The sequence below is a fragment of the Heptranchias perlo genome, chromosome 21 (genome assembly GCF_035084215.1).
Source record: "Heptranchias perlo isolate sHepPer1 chromosome 21, sHepPer1.hap1, whole genome shotgun sequence".
In the NCBI taxonomy this organism is placed as follows: Eukaryota; Metazoa; Chordata; class Chondrichthyes; order Hexanchiformes; family Hexanchidae; genus Heptranchias; species Heptranchias perlo.
The window spans coordinates 19,113,973-19,129,943 of record NC_090345.1 but is presented as its reverse complement, the minus strand read 5'-3'; the positions used below and the strand labels follow the sequence as shown (position 1 = coordinate 19,129,943).

Here is a 15,971-nt window from a genome sequence, read left to right as displayed (position 1 = left end):
ACTTTTAAGGCCATTGAATTTAGAAAAGAATTATTGTTTAGTGTTATTGCTAGAAGTTACCATTTTACCAACATGTGGACAGCAGACTATACAGACAAAACAAGCTTATGTGGTATGCAGCAACATTAGGAATTATTCACAATGGTGAATAGTTGCCTATGTACATAGGAGAAGCAAAGGTTGTGTGCAATTTTAAAGTTATAATGCTCTGGCTATAAAGGTAGAAGACAATGTGGTTCAACAAGGATAGAGTTTTTAAAAACTTAAGTTACTGAGAGTTTGTGTTTTGACATTAAAAAATGTACTAATTAAAAGGGTATTAAGGAAAATGGAGAGAGGTGGGAAATTGAAATTCAAAAGATGGAGCGGTCACGATTAATAAAATTACAGAGCAAGCTCAATTGGCCAAATAGCCTACTCCTAATCCAATACATTTGCTATTCCAGGCAGAATTCTAAAAAAAAAGCCCCGTTCAGCCATGACAGAACTTTTATACAGAAATGTAAACAGGAAAATACATACAAAATTATTAGTCGTCAAAGACATTACGCAGCTTTCCAACTTCAGCAGGGCATAAAACGGGCGATATTTAATTGGTTAGCAGTTATACACCCTGTCTGATTTTCCTTTCTATTGAAGTCAATGTTTAACGGGTGGCTGATCAGAGATCGCCCGTTTTTACCACCTGAAGTTGAAATTTCCACCCTGAATTTTTCCTTCCCCAGGTTATGTACTGCTGGGAGATGTATAAAAGGGGTCAGTGGTGACTGTCTCTCCTAGTGGGAAGTACGTTGCTTTCCCACAACTGAAACTTGTAGGCAAGAACAAGTGTTCTACTGCCACATGACACATTAGAGCTCCAGAACAATGCTCCACTATATCACACTCATAATTCTGTAAAGTACTGATGTTAAAAATCACCTCTAAAAGTCATCAATGTATAGGATTTGCAAGTTTACATGTATTGCCTTTGCCAATAAATCCATTAATAAAAACATTGTTTACTATGGTCTCCATTTCTACAGAATTGTATTAAATACAGAGTAGACAAAGGATCAGTCAGATTTCTCATCTTTATTTCTCAAATTCCTGTCACAAATAAATCAAAACCTTGCACTGTACCATCATGCACATGTTACTTAATAAGTAAACACTTAAACCTATCCATAATTCATTTGATATGTTTTCACAATTCATTTATGCAGTAGTGTATAACTACTTTTCTCAAAACAAGATGGTCCTAAAATCTTTCTGCATCACTATAGTCACTGATACGCTGCAGAACATTTGAGGCAACACATTGCAGTCACTTTGTAATATTTTATCCCCATATAATCTGTACAGTTTTAATTATATAACTATATAGATATCTGCTCTGACAATTACTTTACAACATTTACATTCTAATCAAATCTCATCATATTCAATCATTTGTTTTTAAAAGTCCTAAAATGTTAACATGAGGATGCAGAGTTTTGACTTTAAACACCTTTCTGAAAGACATTTAAATATAATCAAAATGGACTACATGTGCAAACGTTCTCTACACATTTATACAAAAGATCACTCTAATAAGGACATGTAACTTTCCTCTGCACAGCTTCAATCATCCAGTCATTAAATATTTTGTCCATCATATTCCTTTCCTGCCAGCTTCCATTGTTAACTGTAGGAATTATTTTATCTGGTTTCAGCCACTGTACAAATCTCTTCATCTCAAGATAGCTGCTATGTTCACTGTAAGGAACACCTGCAACAGATGGCAGTTTTAGAAATAGAAACATCACAAATTACTAACAGGATGGATGTTGTTACCCCTAGCTCTCACCAACTGGGTACATATATATTTTGTAATGTTCGCACTATTTCTCTTGTTTTCAATATTTTTTAGTTGGTGTTTAATAATGAGCAAACAATTTGGTCAAATGTTTTTAGTCTTGGGTGTGTTGCCTGACAACTGATGCTACATTGGTAACAGACCCTCAAACCCTGCCCCACAAAAATTAACATGAATAATTATAAAAGGAACAAGAGTATAAACAAAGTTTTTTTTTAAAATAAAAAGGTTTTTTTGAGAGAGGGGTGGGGAGAAAAAAGATACACCAGAATGTACAAAATAAAAAAACTCAGCAATGTTTAGTTCAAATATGAATAGGGTTTCATTTTCCTTCTTTTGGTATGCTGGTTTACTGTAAAAGTGCATTGAAAACAAACAACCCAAAACTTCACTATACCACTGACACTAAAACTTGTTGGCTGTACATGAAGTTCTCAAACAGAACAGAGAAAAATAATTCCACGTGGCCTACAAAAAGTACCTACCATAAATAGTGAACTTTCCTTGGACTCGTGGCTTTGTGTCAAAAACGGTGCCACTCTGGCCGGAGTATGTCCATCCAGTTGGTTTGAATGCCACAATTTGGTCATACTTTCCTGGGAACTTGTTCATGTGTGCTTGTAAACCCTAAAATAGCATAACATTTTAGATGCACAACCAAGTGAACAACCAACCTTTACTGACATTTGATCTTGCCCTTCCTTATGAACCAATGTTTGATTGATTGCTATGTGGTTTGGAGTTGGTAGAAGGGGAAAATCTAACTCTCCTAACACAAGAACAGTGATATTGTAAATGCTCCAACCTAAACTACCTAGCACCTTGTTAAATGAGAAAAGGTGGTATTAGGAGAAACAGGAAATGTTATAAAAACCAGCTGTGTAGGTCATTGTATGCATAATACAGCTAGCCTTCCTTATACCCATTTTAATGACTAATTTCCAGCATTCACATACCTTGCAAACATGCTCTTACATTACTTGAAGGTCCAGTTACCGGATAAATTTCAATGGTTTCATTATTGGAGTTTGTTCTCCTTCAATGCATTTCATCCTTATTAGCTACCAATGATTACTTTGCAGCAGTTTCTTAATTCTCTTTTTAACAGTTTTTTTTTTAGGAACTCTAGCTCCAACAGAAGGCCTTCCCCCACTTGGTTTCATTACTTATAGTAGCATCTCATAAGAAGCATGCTTTTCAGAGTAATCAGGCCCACCTTTCAAGTACTTCATCCCAGGCCATAACTCCAGGGTTAGAACACAAAGAATTAACAAGGAATCCCCAACTCTGTCAGTTTTGCAGAACAGTTTTACAAAGTCCTCTACAACGTAACTTGCAGTATCTATTGTATATGAATAGACAGCTAGAATTCTACTAATTGATCAACGACAAATAGCTGAAGCATATCTTGGCACCATTCACAGTCACTTCACTAACTGAGTGGAAAAAGAACTAACAAGTTGAGTGATACTATAATTAGCATATAAAAACTTTTCTTCAAATTAGCAGTTACAATTTCCCCACAGAAAATGTTTGATATTCAATCACATGGAGCGTGGTTTCTTATTTATTAATTTTGTTTGAAAAATGTTTATTGATGAATAGGTTCAGCCATAAAATTTGCTGCGGGGTCACAAAAGTATTTCAGGAAAATTTGGCACCGTCTCCCCTAATATTTATCTTTAGAAACCTAAAAGCACACTTCTGAGAAATAATGTTGAGGGAAAGAATGCTTTGATCAAGATTTCCATTACTATAAAGTGAGATAGGTAGAGATAGTTATATAAGCAATGCAACAGATATACCTTTAATCCCTTATGTAAGGGACTTGAATCGGCCTGAACCATCACAGCCATGTTTTCATGAGGGGAAGTGTCAGTGCTTTGTGTAACAGGACTAAGGAGTGGGGGGGGGGGGGGAAGATAAATTCTGTGTGAAAACTGGCATTTTCATTATTAATTTTGAAATGACAAGTTCAGTTATAATACCTATTTACTACAATGAACAGAAGTACATTACTTCAGCTTGGTTCAGTGATGGCACTCTCACCCAAGCTGTAGGTTAAAGCCCCACTCCAGGATTTCACACATAATCTAGGCTGACCCTTTAGTGCAGTACTAAGGGAGTGCTGCGTTGTCAGAGGTGTTGTCTTTCAGAAGGGATGATAAACTGAAGTCCCGTCTGCTGTAAAACATTCTACGGCACTTTTTTTTTGAAGAGAAACAGGAAGTTCTCATGATGTCTTGGCCAACATTCATCCTTCAACAAACACCATCAAAACAGATTAACTGGTCATTCATCTCACTGTTTGCAAATTGGCTGCTGCATTTCCCTACAAAACACTTCAAAAGTAATTCAATTGCTGTGAAGCACTTTGGGGCATCCAGAGGACATCTTTAAATACAAGTTCTGCTTTTATTGCATTAGCACATGTAAATTAGATGAATTGCAAAAAAAGTATAAATTTGTATACTGTAAATGTAATAACAATGTCCATTTAAAACTCATGTTGCTGTGCACCACTAACTATAATAATCCAAATAAATCTGCTTTCAAAATGATTCAAATCCATGTAAAGAAAAAAAAATTAAGATTTGGAATTATTCTCTTTCTCAACTGTGATGAGCTGTCAATTACAATGTAAAAAAGGAAGGCTTATAGTATAGATATTTGTTGCATACTTTTCTCACTGAAATAGCTGTTTATTTTTTAAATGCAAGACTTGATATTCTGCAACAGTTTACTTGTGTGAACTGGACAAACTGGTTTGATGAATGCACTGCATAAAAACTGGTACGTTAATACTTTGTAATGTATACCTTAATTACTTAGATTACCGAAGAGCAATTCTACACAACAGTCTATAGTTACTGCTTGTAATCTAATTATTAAATCAACCGTATTAAAATTGAGGAAAAATATTCAGCACACTAGATAAAAATTAAAGTGTAGATAAGGTTAACTTAATATCCTGTAAAAGGGTAGAGTTTCATACGATCATAAAGTGAATCATTAAACAGTCTAAATGACAAATATTTTGGTACCTTAGATGGAAAACGTTTAAAATTATACAGATTCCATGCCATATGATCTTACTTGTCTAGATTCATACAAATACAAATTATGAATTTTTTACATAAAAAACACTGACAGGATGACTTTTAGTTACTGTGTTAATGTTGGACATTCAAATGACAAACCAGTTTGTGGGCTACTGTAACTTTAAACAGGATTTGAAGATACCAGAAAAAATGTTAAAAATAGAAATCAAATCATCTTTTAGACTAGTGTTTCTAAGAAAGTGTCCCATCAACTTTTATTTCAGTTACTACAGCTATTCTGTGCTTCTGCTAGATTAAATATAGACAATGAAGTTTATCAAAAGGATTTTTTCTTAATAGTACATAAATACAAGAATTACACTTTTTCATACTATGCTCCTAACCACAAATTACCCAAAGAAATCCATCTGTAATAGCTCTTAATTATAATTTTTACATCAGAATAGAGCAAAAATCTCATTGGTGTGATTTAAATTGTAGAACTATGCAAAATACTGAAATGTATTTATCTTTTCTGTACATGAGAAATATCCCCTCTTGTTTAAACAGCTTAATTAGCTGCTACCAGCTATCTCAGGAAATCATAAACTCAGGAAGTATATAGAGGATATCCCACAGAGACTAGTAAAATCTAAGATTATCTCTCACGTGAGGAGGCCCAAATAACTTTCAAGTATTTTCCTGAGTTAAAGGTCATTCCAAATTAAATAAAAATGAATCCCAGCTTATACCATTTAACCTCTTAAGTACTGATTTATATATGCGCTACAACAAAGTACTTTGAAAATTATGCCAATTAGTGCAGAATTTAGCAAACACTTAATTTACAGTACTATTAAAATAATTCTCACGACAACTGTCTAGACTAAGCTTTGAATGGCTTCCACATAGCCAAGAGCTGGAACTGAGAGTATAAAGTGTTTCTCAAGAAACAAAATCCACATCCCTTCATCCCACCACTGACGGCTATACCATCAGCTGCTTAGCCCCAAAGTTTGAATCCCTCTGTAAACCCCACCACCTCCCTCTCCTCCTTTAGGACCCTTCTTAAAGCCCACCTCTTTGACTAAATTTTTGCTCACCCCTCCTAATATCTCCTTCATGGGCTCAGTTTCTTTTATTAAAATATGAAACATCAATGAAGCACCTTGGGACTTTTTCTATGTTAAAAGGTGCTATATAAATGTAAGTTGTTGTTACAATGGTGGACAAATTGTATAATTGATAAGGAAGATAAACAATCTACTCTTAATTCAATAATTTAAGCACTAATTTCCCACTGTTTGTTGCTTAATTCAAATTATTGGCCAATTCAATTTTTTTGGTGCACAAAAATGACCAAATTAGCAGGAATAGACATTGCATTTGGGGATCAGTTCAAAACCATATGGATAAAACAGAGTATTGATAAAGGGTGGTAAGTTAATTAGTAACTGTTGTAAATTACCAATGCAAGACAAGCTGTTTTAGAAAAAAAAGTGGGAAGCAATACTTGAAAAATTATAACAGGAGATATTCAAGGTTATTATAGAGAATAAAAGAATGTAGACTGTGTTTTTAAAAAAATGTATTATACCACAGTGGTTTAATAAGGGATTAGAAGGAGCCTAAAAATCAAAATAGAAAATGTAGTTCTAATATTGAAAAAGGGAGGAAGTATGAACCTTGTAATTACAAGCCAGTTAATCTAAAATCTATAGTGGGGAAATGCTTGAGGGTATTCTATGCAATGCTATAAATGGACATCTAAAGAGCTTATGTATCATGGGGATCAGTCTGCATGGTTTTAGAACCAGGTCATGCTTTTCAAAACCACTGGAAATCTTTTGAGGCAATAAAGTAGCTGGTGGACGAGGTCAATGGATTCAGAAACAGCATGATAAATTTCCTCAAAGGAATCCACTTAGGAATAGATGACAAATTGCATAAAAAGATTGAAAATTGGCTTAACAACAGAAGATGGAGAATGGCAATAAGTTAAAAATGCTCTGCTTGGGGAAAAAATAACCATTAGGTTTCCACGAGGGTCTCTTCTCAGATTCCTGGTGATCAAAGTATTTATGAATTATATGATTAAATTTAATATTATGTGGGAAAGAAACGAGTGTTTGTTGTATTAAAATTGCTGACCTGAAACCACGTAGGCAAGTAACCATTAAAATGGAGACTGACCATCTTCAGAGATATGTGGACCAATTTTGGAATTGGATTAACATGTGGCAAATAGATTTTTGTGGGTAAATATATCACGAAATTCTTATAGGAACAGGTATAACAGTAATGTATAGCATGAAAAGGTCTTATTTTTGATACTGTCATGATTGTGGAATTGTGCTCAATCCAACCGCAATGGGTTACAGGTGCCCCTCCCCTTAAAAGGGGAACTTCAATGGAAGAGGTTCAAAAGGGAAATGATTTTGCCCTGTTCTGCCAAAATTCAATCCCCAAAATATTGCATCTGTCACCTGCTCCATTTCACTTACTAAATAATGTACTGATGAAAATAGTGATGCTGAATTCCCCAAAGTTATACATAAAATTCTGAAGAAAAATAAGGCCATAAATGGAGTAATCTTGGTGATACTGCATTGATATTTTTTAAAATATAAAAGTATTTCTAAAGTAATTACAAAATATTTTAAATCACATTTATTTTAGTTCTTGTGTAGGAACAAATGTGCTATGATTGGGGAGAATTTTTTTTTAAAAAAGATACACATTTTTTAAAAAATACTGTTCTTTTAATATCTCATTTACTATTACTGGAGAAAAGATGTTTAAAGTGAAAGAAAAAAATCATTTTAAAAATGTCATTAGAAAAAACCTTACAAAATGGGATTGCAACCTGATGGATCATATAGAATTAACAACATACAGTCTATCTGACCCAACGTGCCTCTGCCAGTGCTAACTTGTCAACTGAAGCAGTCTACTCTAATCCTATTTCATCGCCCGCTCTCTGTACCCTTCTATATTCTTCCTTTTCAATTACTTTTCCAATTCCATTCTGAAAAATGTTTCAATCTGTGCTTCAATAGCCACTTTTTGGAACATGGAATTATTTACCATGATACTTTGTGTGAAAAAAATTCTTAACGTTAGTATCTTTTTAAAAAGATACTAAGGTGCTTTCATTTTAAAGCTACTGCCCAGTAATAGAATATGGGCTGTTAATGGAAAAAAAAGTGTGTGAAATAAAAATGACAAAAAAAGGTCCAGATTTAAAAAAGGTGCTGGTTGAGCACTATTTAATTTAGGCCATGCACTCTATTTAAAATAAATGATCTACCCAAACTTGATATGCAAGTCATTCAAAATTGATAAAAACCAGAAGCAGGTTAACATGAGTTAAGAATTGCTTTTAAATATAATGCACAAGATACTATACGTATCAATCTAATTCAAATAAAAAAAGGGTCAGAACAGTTAATCCTTGTTAAAACAAAAAATGCTTTAAACAAGACAGAAAACTTCAGACAATTAATGAAAAGAGTCATGGAAATTTAGATGTCTGCAAATAGCTCGGTGATTATTTAATAACACTGAAATGTGTCAAGAAAATGTGTTTGTCACCAACGCAGTATCAAAGCAAGAATATGTAACCCAATTAAAAAAGTTTGAATTCTCATCTGATCTTACATTGATGTTTAATCATCACGAACTTTTGTTTATAAAATAAGAGCTAGACAGTAAAACTGGGTATATCAAATCAGGAAGTTCACTAATGTCTAAGGGCTAAAACTAAATTAGAGTATGTTTAAGGCTACAGCACACCTGAATGCCCAATCACTACCACAATTTAGGAAATCAAACCTCCATTTCCACTATCTGTTATGTTCCATATACTAGTTAGTAGTTAATTAGCTTGTGATGTACTAAACTGCAAACTAAACGAACATTAACTGGGCACAATTTCCAAATAACTTCCAAATGCAAATGGATCATGAAACACAAATAACCACATGAAGCCAGGCAGAATTAGATTTGACACAAAAAGCAAATGCTAGAGATACTCCAGGATATGTGCTGTAAGCTCTAGTGGATGGCCTGCAGGAACCAACTAGGGTATCCACCAGTAGGAATGGGAGAAACGGTTCTAAAAATCAGTCTTTCAATAATACGGCAGTCAACTGGAATGTGTTGGGTTCAGATACACATTTGACCCTTCTAACTTGAAAGGTGATCTCCTACAAGATAATGGAATCCTGTCTGTTCAATGCGAATGAAGTTCAAGAACTATTGTTTGCAGGGCTAGTGGAGGGGAAGGGTTACCAATGGAACTTCGCTCTGTGCACTCATATCTTTGGAGCTACCTGTGGGATCAAAGGAAATACAAGAAGAAACATTTATGACCAGGAATGGAGATGGCTTTCTGGCCTCCGTCTCCAAGCAGAAACGCTGAAGCAGATGGTCATCCAGGGTCAAACAGATCTCTGGATGACCATAACTCCCAAAAATGTCCTTAACTACTAACAAGTGGATCTTCCACTCATGATGGTGAACTGTATGATCAGAGAACATTTGTTGCTATATTGTCTACCCCAGCTAAAAAAGATGGCTGAGAGAGTACAAGTGTACTAACAGGATTGCATCATGTCGACGTAGCGACTACCATTGCTGACCAACCAGATGCATAACCAGCTTGACCTGTATTATAGTCTGGAAGTATTTCACAGTTACCCTTAGTTTCAATCGATAAATGTGCCAAGGAGACTACCCTATTGTCCACTTGCCCTGATTCTAGTCCCTTGCAGATAAGTGCCCATTCTGTCAGGGAAGAGTCTGCTACCACTATCAACAGTGGAAAAGGCTAGCTCATAACATTCTCATGAACCAATTGCCCAGGGACAGATATACTTGAAGATGCTACATTCTGAGATAACCTGCCATTGCAGACAAGCTTGCAGAAAATCTTGGGATGCTGAGGAGGCCAAATGGTAGTACGTCATACAGACAACTATGCTCCTTGAAATTGAACTCAAGAAACTTCTACTGATGTTTCTAAATGGTAACAAAGAAGTATGCATCCTTATGTAGAAGTGGTCAATTATTTTATCTCTTATACTGACACCTAGGCAGCACAGGGTTGATTACTGATGTTACCATATAATTTAAAAATGCACAGCTTTTCATTTCTATCGTAGGCTTGACTGGAAGGGGACAACTTAGATTGGTTCATATGGAGGTTCATTATCTGGTGCTAACTGTTGTGGATACATCATCCTAGGAAACCTGAAAAATACATAAAAACTCAGACAGGACGGACAAATTGACTAATTCAACCTACTCCTGAAACTGTAGGCTTTTCTCACATCGGATCACTTGTGGCTGAAGTTTAAGACAAAGAATCTTCAGCAGAGGGAAAACCAGCACAGCGGCACAAGTCCTGTGATGTAGGAGTAGGAAAACACGTACGGCACCACTTACCTGCAATGTTATGACATTTTCATTTCTTTGTTAGCAAATGGTTTCCTCAGAAGTTATTGAGTTAGTCTATACTCTTGCAGGGTATAAGGTATGCAGAGTGAAGCATGCAAAGTTTCAACTGGCAATATAGAATGTGCTTTTTTTGCAGTTTCTCGTTCACCTTTAAAGTCAGCAATCACATTTTATGCTAATTCAACTAATTTATACAGATTGTAGCTGGTGCTTCATTTGCAAAGTCTATAATCCCTTAGAAAAAGCAGAGTTCAAGATAACTTACCTTAAAAGTAATTTGCATCATAGGCAATAAATGAAGTTGAGAGTTTTCCCAGTCCACAGTGATAACAGAGTTTATCTGCTCCGAGTCCAAACACTGTAGAATATCTAGTTTATTTCGAGTTATACAGACTTTACATCCAAGCACCTCAGCTATAGCTTTAAAAAATGTAATGCACAGTTGGAGAAAACAATTAGAAAATTTATTTTTGATTTTTCCCTTCCATTTATCTTCCAAATATCTAATAAGGGGTATGATAATAAGCTTAGGTGTCTACAAATTAATCACAAAAAAAGGGTACACAAGGTCCAAGCTAAATGAATTTCATTTTCACATTAATATATTAAAACTTTGCAAACTGGTTCATATACAGGTAGAGTTTAAAGGATTCTGTTAGAGAAATTTGACTCTTTGGAAAGCTACACATTCTAATATCTTAGTCACATTTACCCTTTCTGGATCTATTAAATGAGCCAGGATGGCTGCCTAAAACGTCAACAGTACCCTGGAGTACTGTGAACCATCATGGCTCAGAAATCAAGATTACCAAGTCTGCGACAAAGAGATTGCCTTGGTTCGGATCTCCCATCGCCAGGCATGTAATCTTGTTGCCATCTTAACACCAGGGGGTTTATCTCCCCTCTTCTGCCAACAAGGAAGTTAGTCACTGGTTGACAAACATCCTCCTTAGATAGGAAAAAAAATGTAACAGGAGATCCTAATGAGCAGCACAGTGAACAGCATAACTTACCATAAAACACTTAAGTGAATGTGTATTCTTGGCTTCACATAGGCAGTTTTGTACAGGATTTTAACAGGCCAAAGACTAAGCATTTTGGTATTCATGTTTTTTCTGGTGCATTCTAAATTCTCTCCTCTATCAAGAACTTTTTTTAAAAAAACTTTATTTTATGCATTCAGGGTTTTCTATCTTTCCCTCCACATTTACATCTTTGTTGTTGGCTCACTTTTTTTCCTTTTGAATTGGTAGCTTTTCTTTGACTGTTACCTTGTTAGTGAGTAAACGGTAAAGAATTCATCAGTATCTAAAAATGAAATCCCCTTTCAGGCATTCAGAAGAATACAACAATGTACAAGGATTATATATTGTTTTCAAAATTAGAACAAAAGAATGTTCAGACAAAGCTGTCCCCATTTAGTGCTTCCAGGACATGGTCCCATTATTTTAGCTATTCCCTTTGACACAAAAGCTGACAAGCAATTAGATACGATGGCAATTATATACATCATAAATTAATAATCAGAAGGTAAAATAAAAACAGCTCTATTAACACAGGTTAATAATGCTATATTATTTGTATACAATTAATCCCATTTCAAAACAATGTAACAATTCTACTTTTGGGGCGGGGGGTGGGGGGGGGGGAAAGAGAGAGAGAGATTTTTTTTTAACCTTTCACTGCCTTCATTCCTTAGCCCAGAAAAAATATGGTCATTAGTAGAGGTTTCCAACACATCTACATTGCAGTGAATGTAATTTACACCATATAGAAATCTTACCTAGGAAAACTTTCTCTTTTCCAATTGAATAAGTACCACAGACAACCAATGTTCTAGGATTCATTGTTACAGTTTCAAAAGCAACATTAACAACAAACTGGATGGCTTCTTGCTGAGAAGGAAAGGTGTATTCTGGACTGCAGTATCTATAAAATAAACAAACAGCACTGCACTCAGGATGCAGTATTCCAATATCTTTATATAGTGAATCTTTTAATTAAGCACCATTGTACTCTGCATTCTCATTACTGGTATTTTTGGGGATGCACAGGACAATTGTGTCAGGAGGGTTCTAAATCAACAAATTCTTCATGGTACACATAAAAATTGCCAATGGAAAAAGAGCAAAATTGGCACACTGACTTAATTTCAGTAAAATGCAATTGTGTTCTGCTTTTTTATCGTAAGAGCTCATGAACTATGTTTGAACCAGTGTTGTTCAATAGAAATCGCTTACTAGACACAGGTGTGGCTACAGAGACACCATTTTAGCCACATGCACTAATTTTAGTAGAAAACGCTTTGCACACAATACATACTTCACGTATATATTTACTTAACAAGCATTTGCCACCCAATTCAGTGTGAAACTTTGCACTCCTCTTTCACCAAAGTTTGGAATTCTGGCATGAATTTACCAGATACAGCATTTCTTAGTGCAGCTTCTAGGTTTTTGTCCAGCAGTTGTGAGCAATACTTTGACGTCAGTGATTGCCGAGAATGTTGACTCGCACAACGAGACGCACCAGACCTGCCACCGCTCTCAATCCAGAATGTGGTTGGCTGCTGCTTGCCCTTTGCCATCATGTGCCCTGTTGGAGATGCTCATTATTGGTTGGACTTGTTTTCTTCTGCTGGCCTGGAGCGTTATTCCGATTGGTCGAGCTGACCTCAGCTCCCCTACCCATACAATGTTGCTGGTGTTTCCATAGTACTGAAGTCCAGTGGTTTCACCAGTGTTATACACCATTTTAGCAGATAACCAATAAGCAGTAACCAAGGAAATAAAGCACACACAATGATCAAATAACACTCGCACATTCTGCTTTTCGTTTACCAACAAATGCACAAAATGATTAAAGGACACATGCATATGCAGTGTGAATACGAGTATGAGATGACATGCCCAATGACACAATCTATTACTCATTTTTAATTTACTATTCAAAATGCTAGTGGCTAACTTATTGGACAACACTGGTTTAAACTAAAACATCTTATCACACAAACATACTATTCTTTTCTGATTCATGCAATAAACTTCTCTTACGTGGTATCCAGATAAAGAGTATGAATTTTTTGACCCACGAGATGAGAGTAGCGCTCCATGGAGGTATTAGCTCGAAAATCACCAGTGTGCAATAGTGCTTTACCGTTTGGAAGCTGGAACCGCAGCATGACAGCACCTGGACAGCTGTAGAATAAATATTTAGAGTGATTAAAACTAGCACCTTCTATCCAAACTATAGTATAAATTATGCTCATTAAACAAATTATAGTTGGTATAACATTTTTGCAGTCTGTACTACCAAGCTTACTTCAACGGCACTTCCCAGCACTGTGATCTCTAACACCAAGAACAACGAGAGCAGCAGTCATGGGAATACAATCACCTTCAAGTTACACACCAAGTTGACTTGGACACATAATCTGTTCTTTTGTAACTGGGTCAAAATCTTGGAATTCCTTACCCCACATCATTGTAGGAGCACTATCACCACAAGGACTACAGTAGTTGAAGTAGAAGGCCCACCAACTTCTCAGGGAAACTAGGGATGGGTATGCACTGAGTGAAGTGAGTTTTGAACTGACCATGACACATCTCAGAAAAAAAAAGAGTATGGAGAAACATCAATGCTGAAATGATTTGTTGGAGTGTGAAAAAAAAACTAAATAGTGGCTTGGAAATGAACCACCATCAATTTTTTTTTTAAAAAAGACTGCAGAAGTTTCCAATACTAGATGGCAAGAAACTTTCTGATGACAGGGGAGGGGGGGAAATTGAATTTTAGGTAGAGCCTCATACACAGTGGAAACATGGGGAATTCTTGTGGATCCTATGGGGCTACAGGAGGAAGTTCCTAAATTACACTGTCCTATGACAGGTCCCTCCCATTAGATGATAAGACCTGAATCTAACGTACCTGAAAGGAAAGGAGAAAAAAAAAGGGAGAATACTTATATAGTGCTTTTCATGTCCTCAGGATGTCCCAGATGCTTTATAGCTAATGAAGTAGTTTTGAAATGTAGTCACTGTTGTTTTGATTTGTTTCCAGAGGTAAAAGAATAGTCTTCCAATCACTGTGCTGCTCACTGCACATTTTATCCTTTTTATTTGTCAAAAATTGCTTCAGCAGGCAGTTTGTACACTGTAAGGTCCCTCGAACAGCAGTAGGATGAATAACCAGTTATTGATTGAAGGATAAATGTTGGCCAGGACAGCTGAAGGAGTCCCCTGCTCTTCTTTGAATAGTGCCATGGGCTTTTTTATATCCACCAGAGGTGACAGATGGGGCCTTGGTTTAACATCCCATCTGAAAAACAGCATTTCTAAAAATGCAGTACTCCACATAAGTGTCAGCCTAGATTATGTGCTCAAGTCCTGCAATGGGGCTTGAAACTACAACACTGACTCAGAGGCAAGAGTGCTACCACTGACACATGCCTGATATATGACGATACCAAGGCTTTTGAAGGAAGAGGGAAGCTATATAATAGTAATGTATAAAGTACCTGGGACTCATCAAGTACTCACCTTTCATTTTAAGTGCTATTTGAAGTGTGCGTGAGAGAGAGAGAGAGATAAGTTTTAATATGTTGATTTTGGGTGGACAATGTAATATTATGCCAGAGGGGGAAAACATCAGCAGTAAGTATAGATCAATGAAGATAAAAGAACATTGAGAAACGGTCAGAGGATTGGATTACTCCTGTGAGAACTGAATTAGTTGAGTTAACGGGCAGGATTTTAACTGCCAAGTCCAGGTGCATTCGGGACAAGGGGGCAAACAAAATCGCACTTTTATGGAGCAAGAGGGAATCCTGGCTCCAACCCGCTGAAAAATGCGTACGACCCAGACGCATCTGGGTGCATGTGCGGATCAGGAAGCCGGAAGTCCCACCGGCAATTAAATTCAGCGGGCCGATAATTAAAGGGGCAAATATACCTCATTGAGGTACTTAAGGTAGTTTAGTTTTTGCACATTGAACATTTAAAAAGATTTTAACGTTACTTTTGCGCACCTTCCGATTCAAGCCTGGAGGCAGGAAGTGCCGGATCAATGAAAAATAGACTAAATTAAATAAAATTACATTTCCCATTGTAAAAAAATTAAACATATCTTACAAATGATGTCACCTGCACCTCCCCCCCCACCCCAACGCCGATGATCTTTCTCCTCTCCTTCCCTTGGATGTGTAGCTCCTCTCTGCCAGGAACGAAACCCGAAAGAGGCATTGATTGGCTTCATTAATGTCGTGATCACAGATCGCGACCTGCCTACTTCCCTTCCAGGTTTCGCACCTGCAAATCCTTCCTCCCCTCTCCTCCCCTCTCCTCATGCCCAATAACACTGTGTCTAAGAACTATAAATTAAGATTATGGTCATAGGTTTTGGGCTTTTACTTTATAATTCAGCATTACAGATTTGCAGAATGTCAATTTGTGATTGTGTAATAAAAAGGATAACATGTCCAGTGAGTAGCAGTGATTGGAAGACTATCCTTTTACCTCTGGAAACAAATCTAACTTTAACCTAGACTAAATGTTTCCTTCTCTGTTCAGGAGAGATTCTGGTGGAGTCAGAACACCCTCAATGCAGATGTCAATGTAATAAAGTCTGTAGCACAA

At 36.3% G+C, this 15,971-nt stretch overlaps 1 protein-coding gene across 2 annotated transcripts in view; it reads right to left on the bottom strand.

Moving 5' to 3' along the window:
- Positions 1–1,055: 1,055 nt before the first annotated feature.
- Positions 1,056–15,971, bottom strand: part of dclre1a (DNA cross-link repair 1A (PSO2 homolog, S. cerevisiae)) — a 55,736-nt gene continuing 40,820 nt past the window's right edge. The window contains exons 5-9 of one of the 2 annotated variants that reach the window (XM_068002181.1): positions 13,392–13,535; positions 12,122–12,267; positions 10,604–10,758; positions 2,323–2,464; positions 1,056–1,750 (exon numbers count right to left, since the gene is read on the bottom strand). In XM_068002181.1, coding sequence (XP_067858282.1) covers positions 1,569–1,750; positions 2,323–2,464; positions 10,604–10,758; positions 12,122–12,267; positions 13,392–13,535 — 769 coding nt within the window. In that variant the 3' untranslated portion in view covers positions 1,056–1,568. Of the gene's footprint in view, positions 1,751–2,322; positions 2,465–10,603; positions 10,759–12,121; positions 12,268–13,391; positions 13,536–15,971 lie in introns of those variants that run through there. The other variant, XM_068002182.1, reaches the window with a different exon arrangement.